This window comes from Microcebus murinus, chromosome 18 (genome assembly GCF_040939455.1).
Source record: "Microcebus murinus isolate Inina chromosome 18, M.murinus_Inina_mat1.0, whole genome shotgun sequence".
In the NCBI taxonomy this organism is placed as follows: Eukaryota; Metazoa; Chordata; class Mammalia; order Primates; family Cheirogaleidae; genus Microcebus; species Microcebus murinus.
Genome location: NC_134121.1, coordinates 50277879 through 50294884, shown reverse-complemented (window position 1 = coordinate 50294884; position 17006 = coordinate 50277879). Strand labels below are relative to the sequence as shown.

Sequence of the window (17006 nt, the reverse complement as noted above, 5' to 3'; positions counted from 1 at the left end):
TATGTGGTTGATTAAATTGGACTTTTCACACTAGGTCAGAACTAAAACAATATAATACTATCTCTAAAGGAAAATGCCTTTTGATTCTCAGTCCAGTACTTCCTAGTAAGTTGTCAAAAGATAATCCATTCTTTCTGTAAAATGAGGGATTGAATATAAGAATACATAGACAAATCAGGAGTAATTATTCATATTATAAGCATGCTATGTTTCACAAAAAAGATTAAGAGAGCTCCTTAAATTCTACAAGCAAGGGTGGTGGCTCACACCTATAATCCTAGCACTCTGGGAGGCCGAGGCGTGAGGATGCCTCGAGGTCAGGAGTTCAAGACCAGCCTGAGCAAGAGTGAGATCCTGTCTCTACTAAGAATAGAAAGAAATTAGCTGGACAACTAAAAATATATATAAAAAATTAGCCGGGCATGGTAGCACATACTTGTAGTCCCAGCTCCTCGGGAGGGTGAGGCAGAAGCATTGCTTAAAGCCAGGAGTTTGAGGTTGCTGTGAGCTAGGTTGACACCACAGCACTCTAGCCCAGGCAACAGAGCGAGACTCTGTCTCAAAAAAAAATTCTACAAGCAAGGTCTACATCTCAAACTAGCCCTTAAAATATGATTCCGTTCATATAGCATGTATAAATAGAAAAGCTAACAATTCACTGCAAGTATGAAAATTTTAAAGTATCTCCTCTTTAAAACTTACCAAATAAATTTACCAAACTTATTTTTTGATGGCAAGAAAAAGAATGGAAATAAAATGTTTTGGTCATAAAATAAAGCCTAAAACACTTCATTGTTGACTGGTGCATTTCACTAGCCAACATCTGAGACAATCAGCAAGCAGAGTATGCCTGTGCTGACACTGCAGTTCTTAGTCCAGTGGGGACTGGGGAACAGCACATCCTCATCAAAAGAGCTGGTAAAGAGCACAGCCTGGCTGAATATTTGGCTATCCTGGCTTTTAGGTTCCAAGGGGCTGTGTTTGTTTTTTAAGCACTCTTTTTATGTATTCACACCCCAAGACAGAAGGGCACTATCAATTATATTATAATCATCAGTCTTTACTGACACCTTCAGGGAAAACAGCCAAAGATTATACTGCTAGAACTCCTATATAGTCACAAAGCTATTGATTAGATATATTGTAAATTTCACTATAGAATATTTATTGTTTTTATTTCTATGAATCAGCTTTTAGTTCCAAGTAGTTATTCTCATCCACTAGCATTTACAAGTTAAATACTAGTTCAGCCCAATCTTTAAATAACAAATTGTTGCTATTTTTAAATGTGTCATGTGCAATAATAAATAAAGATATCATTGTTTGTTAGCTTTTCCCAGATGGATATCTTTTAATAATATCAGTTCAGGATCCTAAAAGAATACTACTCTCGTTACATAGAAAAGAAATTATAAACAAAACTTAAGTCACTTCTTCCAAAACTATAGCCATAAGAGTCAAGCAATATTTATGGGCTTCAATGTAATAAAATTATAAACATTAAAAATAAAATTTTTTAATATTTGCATGTGACTATCAGATGTAAAGCTGGTAATTAAGGCAATAAAAGAGAAGAACAGGCTGGGCACGGTGGCTCACACCTGTAACCCTAGCACTCTGGGAGGCCAAGGTGGCTGGATAGCTCAAGGTCAGTAGATTGAAACCAGCCTGAGCAAGAGCGAGACCCCATCTCTACTAAAAATACAAAGAAATTAATTGGCCAACTAAAAATATATATATAAAAAAAAAATTAGCTGGACATGGTGGTACATGCCTATAGTCCCAGCTACTCGGGAGGCTGAGGCAGGAGGATCGCTTGAGCCCAGGAGTTTGAGGTTGCTGTGAGCTAGGCTGATGCCACAGCACTCTAGCCCAGGCAACAGAATGAGACTCTGTCTCAAAAAAAAAAAAAAAAAGAACGAAACCAAGAATCTTAATAAAATGAACGGTTGTTTTATATTCTCATTTTACAAGTCTAAAACATTTATAATTGCCTTCTGTTACTTCTTAGAAATTAAAAAGACTACATACATACTACCTACATATATATACATGGCTTTGAAATTAATGAGAGTTTACTGATTCTCGGTTATCTCACAGTAAGGTAACATAAGACAAAGAAAATGACATGGAAAAAAAAGGCCTAAGAGCAAAACAAAGTTTCTTTATCCAAGTATGTAATCCATGATGACTGCCTTCTTTGCCATTTGTTGGTATGAACTACAATATGTTATTTGATTTGGAATGGGAAAGGAACAAATGCACAAAGTTGATGCCTGTGTCCACATATCCCCAGCGCCTGTCTGCAGTGCCCTCCATCCTGCTCCCCTTGAGACCAGCACCTTCTCAACTCGCAGCTCTTGTCTCTGACCACCCAATCCAGTGATTTTTTTTCAGAGTAAAAGTTTATTCTTTTCCCTCATACTACCTACCTCAAAGTAAATTACACCCACGGTTGTTAGATTAACATATGTGCTGTCTATCTCCCTCCTCAAGACTTTAACCTCCAAGAGGATCTTTTTTTTTGAGACACAGTCTCACTTTGTTGCCCAGGTTAGAGTGAGTGCGGTGGTGTCAGCCTAGCTCACAGCAACCTCAATCTCCTGGGCTCAAGCAATCCTCCTGCCTCAGCCTCCCGAATAGCTGGGACTACAGGCATGCGCCATCATGCCCAGCTTATTTTTTCTATGTATATTAGTTAGCCAATTAATTTCTTTCTATTTATAGTAGAGACGGGGTCTCGCTCTTGCTCAGGCTGGTTTTGCACTCCTGACCTTGAGCAATTCACCTGCCTCAGCCTCCCAGAGTGCTAGGATTACAGGCGTGAGCCACCACACCTGGCCTCCAAGAGGATCTTGTTCAGTGCTGTATCACCAGCATCAAGCATAATACCTAGCACACAGTAGGTGCTCAATTCTTGAATAAATATACCAATCAATCAATCAATCACTTTACAGGGGCTTCCATTTATGATAAAAGCTGACAAAATGGCTATTTTTAAAATAGGACATCTAAGTAAATATATTTCTATATGCCTATATGAAGAATATAAATTTGAGACTTTCAGAGCTCTGGGCCTTTTACATGCCACTGTTGTCCCTGGCCTTCCAGGCGTCCTCCAACCCTTCACTAGAGCACACTTTTGTTCATCATCTACCCTTATACACATTATTTCCATCTCCTAAACCCATTCCCTAAAAATAGTCCTTAAGTCACAGACTTCCTTCAGTTACTTAAAAAAAATACAGAAGGCTTGAGGAGCATCCTATTTTTAATGATAACATTTTCTAACAGCCAGACATAGTTAGAAACTAAAATTTCCCAATGATCTTTCCATTTGTCACCCAGAGACAGCTAATAAGAACTAGGGACAGAACAGAAGACATGGAATGCAGAGGACACGTGAGAAGAAGCAAAGTACTGAGGATGGCGCTGGTTACAAGGCAAGGTCAGAAGATCCCACTGCCCCACCTTTATAGCCTTGCCTTCTTGGCTGATGTCACAAGGATTTTCCAAATTTTTTTTGTGAACCAGAGTCTCACTTTGTTGCCCAGGCTAGAGTGAGTGCCATGGCATCAGCCTAGCTCACAGCAACCTCAGTCTCCTGGGCTCAAGCGATCCTACTGCCTCAGTCTCCTGAGTAGCTGGGACTACAGGCATTCGCCACCATGCCCGGCTGATTTTTTCTATATATATATTTTAGTTGGTTAATTAATTTCTTTCTATTTTTGGTAGAGACGGGGTCTCGCTCAGGCTGGTTTCGAACTCCTGACCTCGAGCAATCCCCCCGCCTCGGCCTCCTAGAGTGCTAGGATTACAGGTGTGAGCCACCTAGCCCGGCCTTTCCAAATTTTAATACAGAATGCTTACTAGCCAGATTGCATTAAACTCTTCCAAAGAGAGCCACTGAAGTAGTCTTACCTCAGTTTCTGTGAGAAGTGTTTTCAGTCTTGTCAAATCTTTTGTTACCATTCCATTCTGAAAGGATGAATAAAGAAAGAAAAACTAATTTGTATATTAGTTCTTTACTCTGGCAACTTAACACAATTCCTCTATTGTTTCTGAAGTTTATCTGTAAGAGAACAAGGTTATCCCCATCCCTCACCCCCACTACCATTAACAGTAATAATAAAGTTACATATCAATGAGGAAAGTTACAAAGGTTACCAAGAAAAACTACACAGTGTGACTTTTCTGGTAAATAAAAACACTGTATTCACCTTACATGAAAGTTTAAAATTAAGTCAATAAAATATTAATAACAGATATCACTGTAGCAAGATAGGATAAATCAAGAAAAAATTAAACCTAAAACTTTTTTTTAACTTTTTTCCCTAGGACTACTAAGCTTTTATGTGCAAAATAGTGAACTCAGTTATCCAAGACTCAAGGAAATTCAAATAAAATGATCATACTATTTTAAAGATGGCTCATTAATAGTCATTGAAGCAAAATAGTCACTTCTCTGAAATTCAAATTTCATTTGAGATTTAAAAGCAACTTACTTTTTACTTGTTTTACATTTATTTCTTTTAATTTTTTTTTTTTAAAGAGGGAGGAGTGAGAAGGTGGGTTCAATTTCCTTTTTTTTTTTTTTTGAGAGTCTCACTCCATCGCCCTGGGTAGAGAGTGCAGTGGCGTCATTGTAAGCTCACTGCAACCTCGAATTCCTGGGTTCAAGTGATTCTCATCCTCCCAAGTAGCTAGAACTACAGGTGCATGCTGTGATACCCAGCTAATTAATCTACTGTTAGTAGAGATGGGGTCTCACTCTTGCTCAGGCTTTTCTCGAGCTCCTGAACTCAAGCAATCCTCCTGCCTCTCAGACTACTAGGATTATAGGCATGAGCCACTGCACCCAGCCTACTTTCACATTTAAAAACCTACAGATAAAACTGTAACATGCTTACCTTATATACAGAAAAGGCCTTTAAAGATAGAATTTTCTTAATAATAAAGAAGAGATATATTCTTTATCATCTATTTAGAACTAAGCAACTATATAATTTTGCCATGTTAATAATATTTTAGGGCCGGGCCCTGTGGCTCACGCCTGTAATCCTAGCTCTTGGGAGGCCGAGGCGGGCGGATTGCTCAAGGTCAGGAGTTCAAAACCAGCCTGAGCAAGAGCGAGACCCTGTCTCTACTATAAATAGAAAGAAATTAATTGGCCAACTGATATATATATAAAAAAAAATTAGCCGGGCATGGTGGCGCATGCCTGTAGTCCCAGCTACCCGGGAGGCTGAGGCAGAAGGATCACTCGAGCCCAGGAGTTTGAGGTTGCTGTGAGCTAGGCTGACCCCATGGCACTCACTCTAGCCTGGGCAACAAAGCGAGACTCTGTCTCAAAAAATAATAATAATAATAATATTTTAGCTTTTAAGTTCATTTGTGAATTTGATGAAACCAAAAGACACTGCTACACTAATTAAACAATTCACTGCACAATAATTCCTTAGAAAATGACTATATTATCCCTTGAGATGGGCCAATACATTACTTTCAATGATGTACCAAGTACTTTCCCAATCTTATTTTTACCAAATATATTTATTTGCAGTGAAAACACAACTCTGCTCCAGATTTTCATAATCTATGTCAATTCAGAAGACTAAGTAAGATACAGAGAATTCACACTGCATAGCAAAGTAAATACTTTCTTGCATTTGCTGTTTTTCATTATGATTTCTGAAAAATATCAGCAAATTTTGTAACAGTTTACCAACTGGTGGAAAAGGGTTGTATCTCTTTTCTTCCAATTTCTGTACATTATCAACTGTAAAGTTTCAAAAAATAGTCTTTCAATTATCTCAATCAAAAAAGAAAACCCTAAAAAATTAAATGCAGAGTCAGGTGCAGTGGCGCAAACCTGTAGTCCCAACTACTTGGGAGGCTGAAATAGGAGGATCACTTGAGCTCAGGAGTTCAAGGCCATAGTGCACTATAATCACACCTGTGAATAGCCTCTGCACTCCAGCATGGCAACGTAGCAAGACTCCATCTCTTAAAAAAAAATTAAATTCCATATAAGAAAAATTTATCCCACAGTCTGAACAGAATTAGATAGCTCCAACAGAGTGGTTACAGATATTGACTTACACACACACCATCTTCAGAAACGAATGTAATTATTACTTAGAGTTAAATATCTTATGAAATAAACAATTGAATTTAAGAACCCTATAAGATCATATAACTACATGGGCATTTTAAAACTCAAAAATACTTCCAGGCTCTGTTAAATTATATCTTTAAAGAAAAGCATTTAGTTATCTTATATTTTCAAATGACTTACAAGTCCCTGCAAGTCTTATATAAATTATCCCAAATGACAAAAATCCAATGATTAAACATCAGTTTGCTCAAGAAAAATGAGTACCATACCTCAAGATACTCATGATCTTTGATTTCTCACAGGAAGAACTAAGAGAAAAAATACAAACCAGTTTTTCCCACAATATATCTAGAGAGTCAAATAAAAGTTTATTTTTCAGGCATTCATAATTAGAGCTGATCAACATACCAGGGACTCTCCAGTCAGTGACTTGGCAAGAATGGTGGATACAGGTTGGAGCTTTCCTTTCAGCTGCATGCAGTAAAGCACCGTCCGAAAGGCATCATCTCCCTTGGCCAGTCCTTCTCCCAGCACTGCCATGAAAGAACAGCCATAGTGAAACACATGACATTCAATATACATTTTTCTTTATAAACACACTATCCCAAGCATGGCTTCTTATCACTATCCCAAGCATGGCTTCTAATAACTCCAAATACTAGAGGAAAGCAGTGGTGTTTCAGTTCTGTCTAAGACATACATGTAAGGACAAGAAAAAACACGTGGCAAAGAACATATCAAACCTACTACAGCTAACAGCCAGTTGGGATCACACCAAAATCACAAGGACAATCAATCTTAAAGCTCTGTTCAACCTGTTCAATACTTTTCAACCTATGATTTCTGGGTAAATGAGGAATTTGAAACTGCAGATTTATTAGCAGAATAAAGTTCTCACATTCTTGACAGGGATACAAGACCCTATGCCATTAAAATGCATAAGAATAGAAATTGCAAATCTCAACATTAGATATTCATTAGCAACTAAGAATTAGCCTTTATCAAAACCAGCAAGATTAATTAAGAATCCAATTGTCCGATGGCTATAGAAAATGCTACTCAAATTGTGTGTAAATGTTTGCAGATTTTATCTAATACAATCATAAGGCCCACATGTTTCTAACAACACAGAATATACTCATTTTTATGCCATGTCATTGAGATGGTTTCTCACAGCAATTGCTAATGGTTCAATGAGTAAAGCAATCTGCAACCTTCTCTTTGCTGCTAAGTCCAAGATTCTATTGTTAGTTTGTACATACTTTAGCTTGCTTTGCAAGAAAATAACTTGCTAAAAAAATATTTTGAAAATTATATTTTTTTCTATTTCCAAAGAAATGTTTAAGTATCAGTATAATATACCATATATATAAAGTGCATTGGATCTGTTCATATTTATTTTCATTGCTCTGAATATATCCTCTTGTATTATTTATTACACAAATAATATAACAACACTAATAAAATCCTACATAATCTCACCACTCAACTAAACAGTTTTCACTTATTCATGTTTTCCTTGAATTTTTATCAATATTTACATAATTTTTACATGATTGCAACTGATGCAAACATGACAGCTTGTATTCTGCTTTTTCCCCTCAGCACATTCAATATTTTCCATATTATTAGTGTTTATATTTACCATATTATTGGCTAATGTTCCATCAAATAGATATATCGATTTATTTAACCACTCCCTTGCTCTAGAATGATTCCAATTTTAAACTATTAAAAATAACACTACAGGTGGGGTAGGGTGGCTCACACCTATACTCCCAACGGCTTTGGGAGGCCAAGGCAGGAGAATTGCTTGAAGCTAGGAGTTCAAGACCAGCCTGAACAACACAGCAAAACCTCATCTCTACAAAAAATTTTAAAATTAGCTTGGTGTGGTGGCACGCACCTGTAGTCCTAGCTACTAGGGAGGCTGAGGTGAGAGGATCACTTGATCCCAGGAGTTAAGGGTTACAGAGAGCTATGATCAGGCCACTGCACACTTGCCTGAGTAACAGAGCAAGATCCTATCTCTACAAAAAAAGAATAATAATAAATAACACTATAATAAACATCTTTATGTATATATCCTTTATTGAATAAGATTACTAAATTGAAAGTTGCAATCTCTCTATATGTAAGGTTTTATTCAAATTCCTGTAGTTTGGTCCAACCTGTTGTCTCACTCCATCCATATTATAGATCATTCATCTATGTAACTGTTACTGGAGAATTACAATAAGTGAATAACTGCAATAAAGTATTAACAATGTCTTAAGCATCTTATAAAATCCAAGGTAAGCCCATGTCTTCCCTCAGATCTTACTATTCCCAAAACTATTCAAATATGATATTGGGCAAGTCACTTTATATCTCTGGACCTCAGTGAGACCATCTGTAAAATAGAAATATATTAATATAAAAATATGCTATAAGGATCAAATGAAATAATGGAATTAAAATGCTTTTAAGAAAAGCAATGCTCCTACTAAGGTCTGAGTTGTTAAATTTGCTAAGCCTGTTTCCTGCTCTGTAAAATGGAGGTGACAGCAGCTATCTCAGAATGGTAAAGATTAATTGTGCTAATTATATAAAATATCTAGCACAGTTTCTTGGATAAATAAGAATTCTCTACATATTACCTTTCCCTTCTAAAAATATTAAAACAGCATTGAGAACTGATGAGGAAATATTCTAGTGCCTTTTTGGTAATTGGGACAATAAGAAAACTAGTTGTCAAGAGCTGAAAAATGTTTGGGGGAATAAAAAATCTAAGAATGTTTCAACTTTAGATTACACATGACTTAAGTCATGTTTAAAGAGTATTAAATCACATAATGTTTTATAAACACCTTTCCTAGTTCTTTGGTTGTGTACAAGGTATTTGCTAGATTTTTTTTTTTTTTTTGCAAAGGTTCTTCCATTACATTAGTGTTTGAACGTCTCAATATTTGTCAAAATTATGTTTCCCTTCTCTCTCTCTCTCTGTTTTAGACAGGAAGCAGTACTAATGTACTTCCTTCTGTTCCCTCTAAATGCAATTCAGTTTATGTCTTGGTGGATTCCATATGAAGAACTATGGCAAATAGTCAATAATTATTGATAAAAAGCTCTCCTGCTATTGTATCATATAATAAAATTAAATTACAATGCTGCCATCCTGGTCCCTTATTATCTTTAGTGTCTTGAAAAACCTTGGGAAGGCCGGGCGTGGTGGTTTACGCCTGTAATCCTAGCACTCTGGGAGGCCAAGGCTGGCAGATTACTCGAGGTTAGGAGTTTGAAACCAGCCTGAGCGAGACCCTGTTTCTACTAAAAATAGAAAGAAATTAATTGACCAACTAAAAATATATATACAAAAACTTAGCCGGCCATGGTAGCGCATGCCTATAGCCCCAGCTACTCGGGAGGCTGAGGCAGTGGGATCACTTAAGCCCAGGAGATTGAGGTTGCTGTGAGTGAGGCTGATGCCACAGCACTCACTCTAGCCTGGGCAACAAAGTTGAGACTCTGTCTCAAAAAAAAAAAAGAAAAACCTTGGGGAAAAAAACAAAGTATGGCCTAATGCATTATTTAACTTGTCTCAGCTATAATAATTGAACTTGCCAAAACAGATGACATTAAAAATATAATCTAATCTTGAACAGTTGTAAAAAAGTTACAATTCTTTATACATAAATTCTCTTCCCACCAACTATTTGTGAGACTCTGCTGAACTTCTCAAACTGAATTGTCCCCTTCTGTTTGTCAGGAGTTACAAAGAAGGAAGTCTGTACATATCAGCTGTGTTGCTGCATTCAAGCCCCTAAGCCCTTTCATGCTTAAGTTTTTATAATATTGTCTAACACTTGAAATATGTCTTAGAAAACATTTTAAACTAGAAACTGAGTAAGATTAAAGAACTATTCATTCAATTGTTTCAGCAAAAAGGCCTTTGTTAGTAGAGTTTGATAGCCTCTAGCTATTTTAAGAAAAGGATTAACAATTAAAAGGTAATTCTCATTAAAAAAAATAAATAAATAAATAAATAAAAAGTACTTCTCCTTGCTTATAAAGAATTATCTACAATAAGAAAGGTAATCTTCAAACAAGCTTAAAGTATAGCAAATGCTGAATATTATTCTCTATTTTCTTTAGCAATATGACCATATTAGGTTATTTCTTTTATCAAATCCTTAGTTATTTCTGAAGTGTTTCATTGAAGAGCTTAGTCTAATCAAGGTATTTTTCCAAAAATTTTCAAAAGAAATTTTTTCATTACCATATAAACTAAATCCTTTAGTCATTAATGAAGTAAAATCATTCACTGCTCAGATATAATCATACTCCTAGAACTAACACTTCAGGAACTAAATCAAAAAATGAAAATAAATTCCCTTCCAAAATATCAGCCATTTAATTTTTGACAATAAAATCACCTGCCATACACACACACATACACACATAAACATATATACACACATATATACATACATACACATATACACACATATATACATATACATACACACACACATTTCGGGGAGGAGGGGCAAAAGTGTACAAATAGACTCCAAACAGCAGAAGGCCTAAATTGAGTTATTAACTGAGGTTAAAATGACCATTTGTTGCAAGTATCAAAAAGAATAACATAAACCAAACTAAGAGCACAGTGGAAAATATCTCATGGTGCCCCTTTTGCCAATTTTCTCTCTACTATTCTTCTCCTCCACCAAAATATTTCCCCTTGCCCTCTTTAACTGTAATAAATAAATGCTTTTGAACATGTGAGCTGCAGCTTTCGTGGCATTTTATTTCCTTCCTACCAAGGTCTTTTGCAGATAAAATGTTTCCTTTATAAAAGGAAGATGAAAAATAAACAGCCCTAATATTATTCAAAATGAGGTATCACCTAGACCTCTTCTGAATACTTCATCTCCCGCTTTAAATGCTTTTAAAAAATACTTTTTAAATGCTTTTTAAAAATACTTTTTAAAAAATTCCTGCCATCTTCCTTCTTTCAATATATGGTCTTTAATCTAGTTACAAAAACCTTTAGGATATCTCCTACAGCCTCCTCGGGTGTACAGTAAGCTTTAAAGTTAAAATCTTATTGTTTATTTTTGGAAGTACCCTTTCTTTCAACTACAGCTCATTGTAAAGATTCATGGACTTGTTCCTTATGAATGTTTTCATACTACAGAAATACAGGTCATTTCTCCTGGTTTATTTTCAGTGGTCCAGTTTAAATGTTAGAGCTAATTCTTTGTCCCTCAACTTCCTCATTACTATACAAGTATAAAATACTTACATATAGTAAAAAGCTGACAACACAATTAAGCATAAAAACAAACCTGAAATCTGGTTCCCTAGAACATCATAAAAGGTTTTTATTTCATCTACATGCTTGAATAAACTTTTTACTTAAGGCACAGTTAAAATGATATTTGCAAAAGTAGCCTGTGTGCGTGAGAAAGAAAAAGAGAATTTGCTGCTTACAGTACCTTCAACTTCCCCTTTATGAAGAATCCTAATTGCAGAGGTGTATATGCTGTATAGTTACAGCAAAGTTAACCTCTGTTAACTGTTCAACAACTGGATCGAGATGATTTTTCTACAGAAAAAGATCTGTTTAACTGTATTTTTTATCTTAAAATTATTTCACTGCTACCGTCTCAATTTCAGAAGTCAATATCTTGCTATCTCTGCTGTAAACACTCAAAGGAAATCCTGATTGTGGAAAAATCAAGATGTTTTCAAATCCTCTGCTAAGGCACTCCCTTCCTTCATTGTTTCCATGGTTAATTTGCTTGCTTTTTTATAAACTAATTTGCTTACTGAGAAAGCTCATTTTGCTACTCTTCTGACTGTTTTTCTTGCCTTATGGAAGAGAGCTCTGTTTTCAGGTGTTCACAATCATCCTTAATTTCAGTTCCCCCTCTGGTACAATATTTACTGAGCTTTTATAAGGCAAAGTACCATTCATTTAAAATCTCCTTTTATGTATAAATACAATTTCAATTAATACAAAATTAACCCTAACAAATATTCCATGAGTCAAAACCAACATGAAATACACAAAACATATCATCATGACTATAGTTGACACTCTGCATAAATCAGAAAATACCTGGAACAGATAGTCATACAACCATTATGAGACTCTGCCAATTTAGTTTACATAAGTTCAAAAACTAACATAACATCTATTCGTACAAAAAAAAAAATGGTTTTCATATTTAGAGACTAACAGTCCTCAAACTTAACTCAAATAAACTTTCACTTCTCTGACTTATATTGTCCCAAAATTAGTATTCCTATCATTTAACTTTTTTTCCTATCAAATATAAGAACTTTATGTAAAAATAATTAATAGGTATTATGTAGAAATTAAGAGTGAAAATCATGATACCATTCCATAAAGTCTTAAATTCTTGTTGGAGGACAAAACTGTGCTATAGCCATACTACTCAGCAATAGAAAGGATACACACAATGGCTTGGATAAATCTCAAAGCCATCATGATAAGTGAAAAGAGCCATCTCAAAATGTCTATTATTTTTATTCTATTATTCCATTTATATAGGATTCTGAAAATGACAAAATTATAGAGATGAAGAACAGATTAGTGGTTTTCAAGGGTCAGGAATGGTAGTGAGGAAGGGGGCTGAGTGTGTCTATAAATGGATAGCATCTTCATGAAAGGACAGTTCTCTACCTTTTTTCTTGGTAGTTACATGAGTCTATACATGATAAAATGACACAGAATATACACACTTATACTAATGTTAATTTTCTGATTTCTATACTGTTCTATAGTTATGTGAGATGTAACCACTGGAGAAAGTGGGTGAAGGCTAAGTGTGACCTCTCTGTACTATCTTTGCAACTTCCTGTGAATCTAAAATTATTTCAAAATAAAAAGTTAAAAATAAATAAGGAAATGAAGCTTGTATACATGAAATTTTAAAAAACGGTTAATGTAATTGGATCTAAAGAACAATGAATTAAGAAATGTTAGTGGACTGCATTTCTATTTTAAAAGCCTGGGATATAGAAAAAAGACTGAATGGACTTGACCCAATTTTTGTCTCCACTTATAATGAACCTGAGCCTCAACTTTTCAATGTTTAGAATAAGGCTAGGCACAGTGGCTCACACCTGTAATCCTAACACTCTATGAGGCCAAGGCAGGAGGATTGCTTGAGGTCACAAGTTTGAGACCAGCCTGAGAAGAGCAAGACTCCATCTCTACAACAAATAGAAAAATCAGGCCGGGTGTGGTAGCTCACACCTGTAATCCTAGCACTATGGGAGGCCAAGGCAGGAGGATGGCTCAAGGTCAGGTGTTCAAAACCAGCCTGAGCAAGAGTGAGACCCCTTCTCTACTATAATAAAAAAAGAAATTAATTGGCCAACTAATATATATAGAAAAAATGAGCCGGGCATGTGGTGCATGCCTGTAGTCCCAGCTACTCGGGAGGCTGAGGCAGCAGTATTGCTTGGGCCTAGGAGTTTGAGGTTGCTGTGAGCTAGGCTGACACCGTGGCATTCACTCCAGCCTGGGCAACAAAGCGAGACTCTGTCTCAAAAAAAAAAAAAAAGAAAAAGAAAAATCAGCGAGGCGTGGAGACCTGTAGTTCCAGCTACTCAGGAGGCTGAGGCAAGAGGATTGCTTAAGCCCAGGAGTTTGAGCTATGATAATGTCACTGCACTCTAGCCAGGGCAACAGAGCAAGATTCTGTATCTATTTTTTTTTTTTTTTTTTTTTTTTTTGAGACAGAGCGTCACTTTGTTGCCCAGGCTAGAGTGAGTGCCCTGGTGTCAGCCTAGCTCACAGCAACCTGAAACTCCTGGGCTCAAGCAATCCTACTGCCTCAGCCTCCTGAGTAGCTAGGGCTACAGGCATGTGCCACCATACCTGGCTAATTTTTTCTATATATATATATTAGTTGGCCAATTAATTTCTTTCTATTTATAGTAGAGACAGGGTCTCGCTCTTGCTCAAGCTGGTTTCAAACTCCTGACCTCGAGCAATCTGCCCCTCCTCGGCCTGCCAGAGTGCTAGGATTACAGGCGTGAGCCACCTCACCAGGCCAAAACTCTGTATTAAAAAAAAAAAAAAGAATAAGATAGCTCTTTTTTGCTTTCTTTCCAAGTTTGTTATGCCAAATGGAATAATGTCTGCAAAACCCTGAAATATATACAAGCAGTAGTTGAGGATACAAAGAGAGACCTTTCAGATCAGAAAGACCTCACTGCAAAACCACAGTCCACTCTCGACTGGCTTCGTGCTCTTAAGCAAGTTACTTAATCTCACAAAGCCTCTTTCCTCATCTGTAAAACAGGAATGATAATACATTATTAAATAAAATAACATATTTCAGAGGGCCTGACCCCGAGATAATTCTGAATAAATACTGTTATCCCATTAACTAAATATTTTTCAAAAAAATTTTTTTCATTACCATAAAAACTATTTAATCAAAACTCTTAGGAGAAGAAAAGTGGTTATAGGTGCCACTTCCCCGCCCCCAGGATGAGTGTAGAAGGTTCAATCACCTATCAATTTGCCTTTTTAAATACAGTCAGTTTCTATTTAACATGGGTTGCTGATTACTGAATCATTACTTCACAGGCCAAGTATCACCACAATGAACATTAATAGATGACCCAAACTCCCTTATTTGCAATGATTTCTTAAATTAAGGAAACTCTGAACTAGGGTTTAAAAATCTTATGGCCTGGCTATCACAGTGATTCACACTGTAATTCTGGAAGGCTGAGGCCAGAGGATGGGTTGAGGCCAAGAGTTTGAAATCAGCCTCAGCAACATAGCGAGACTATGTCTCTATGAAAAATAGAAAAATTAACCAGGTGTGGTGGCACACATCTGTAGTCCCAGCTATTTAGGAGGCTGAGACAGGAGGATCATTTGAATCCAGGAGTTTGAGGTTACAGTAAGCTATGACAATGCCACTGCCTTTAGACTGGGCAACAGAGTGAGACCTCATCTCAAAAAATAATAATAAAATAAAATAAAAATTTTACAGCCTTATAAAAAAAATATATTGATGTTTATGATGAAGTTTGACCTACAAATTACATGTACAATACTCTCTTAGCTGATAAAAATATTTCTTTTGATTTTACTTTGTCTATTTACCTCATTCGTTCTTTTAGTGTTTAAAAAAAAGTAAGTTTTCTATATAATAAATATTTCAAAGGCAGAAAAATAATCATTATCTCATGGAGTTTTTCCTGTTATGCCAAATACAATTTACATTCAGATAATGAAAACCAATTTAACCACCTCACTTATCTGGTAGTCACTGGGTTGGCAATCTTCACTATCCAGAACACAACACTGAACTTGGAACTAAAATCCATGAACTTAAAGCCCCTGGGGCCGGGGCAGTGGCTCACACCTGTAATCCTAGCACTCCGGGAGGCCAGGCCTAGGCAGGTGGACGGATTGCTCAAGGTCAGGAGTTTGAAACCAGCCTGAGCAAGAGTGAGACCCGTCTCTACTATAAATAGAAAGAAATTAATTGGCCAACTAATATATATAGAAAAAATTAGCCAGGCATAGTGGCGCATGCCTGTAGCCCCAGCTATTCGGAAGGCTGAGGCAGCAGGATTGCTTGAGCCCAGGAGTTTGAGGTTGCTGTGAGCTAGGCTAACGCCAGAGCACTCTAGCCTGGGCAACAAAGTGAGACTCTGTCTCAAAAAAAAAAAAAAAGCCTATGTACTTTATTTTCAAGATGCCCCTGAGTCCTCCCTCAAAGTCTATGTACTCTTATTGAAGTAAAATTCCAACTTAAAATTTTATAACCTTTGATTAGCTCCTGGTCTAAACAAATTAGCCATAAGATACATTTTGGGAATAACCAGGTAAATCTGATTATGGATTGAGTTTTAGATATTATTAGGGAATTACTACCAATATTATTAGGTTAATAACAATACTGTGGTTATATAGTAATGGCCTTATTTTTTAGAGATGCATATTGAAGTATTTAGGGGTAAATGTCATGATTGTCTATAATTATTTTTAAATCTTTATTCATTTAAAAATGAATAAAGTAAATATGGCAAAACATTAATTGTTCAAACATATTTTTGAAAATATGAATGTTTATTATAATATTTCCTCTACCTTCCTGTATGTTTAAAATTTTTCATAATAAAAAAAAATTTAAGGTTTTTTAATTCGATGACAAAGACTGCTGGTCTGATTTCCTAACCCACAGTAGGTCAGAAGTAGCAAGTAGAGAAGAGGGGGAGGGTAGCTACAATGAGGCATGCTGAGAGTTGCAAGGACTGCAAACTGATAGCCTGACAGTAAGAGAACAGACATCAAGACTACACTGTACATAAAATGCAAACATAAGAAGTCAACGGTCTGGGCTGCTAAAGATAGGAGCTATCCACAGCTATCCTTGGAATCTTCTCAACATTACAGTAAAGCACTATAATAATCAACAAAGCCCAAGGTTCTCATCTTGCTTTTTATTAGTAACTGACTGCCTACCCATAGTATTTTATCTTACACAAAAATAATGTTACTAAAAGTTGAAAAAAAATACATATAATAACAGAACTCTATAACCACCAATACACATATATAATCTTGGCCAATATTTCCATTTGTCTTTTTCAAATGAACAACTTGGTATACACTACTTTTGCATTTAATAAAAAAAAATGACTATTTTCTAAGTTCTTACTTATCACATAAAAAGGAATAAGGAATGTACAGAATGTAATTAATGAACTCCTTCCTTATTGCAAGCTAACCGATTTTTCACTTTTACATACAGCACTGCAATGAACACCACTCTGAGTACAATTCTTTTCCTCTTTGGGATTATTTACTTGGGCTACTATCCCAGAAATGAGATTAGTGGGT

The 17006-nt window shown here is 36.0% G+C and overlaps 1 protein-coding gene across 4 annotated transcripts in view; it reads right to left on the bottom strand.

Moving 5' to 3' along the window:
- The window catches only part of HELZ (helicase with zinc finger), a 146619-nt gene that overhangs the window by 102756 nt on the left and 26857 nt on the right, over nt 1–17006 (bottom strand). For all 4 annotated transcript variants that reach the window (XM_020281207.2, XM_012747422.3, XM_012747423.3 and 1 more), the window contains exons 6-7: nt 6527–6651; nt 3922–3978 (exon numbers count right to left, since the gene is read on the bottom strand). In XM_020281207.2, coding sequence (XP_020136796.1) covers nt 3922–3978; nt 6527–6651 — 182 coding nt within the window. The remainder of the gene's footprint in view (nt 1–3921; nt 3979–6526; nt 6652–17006) is intronic.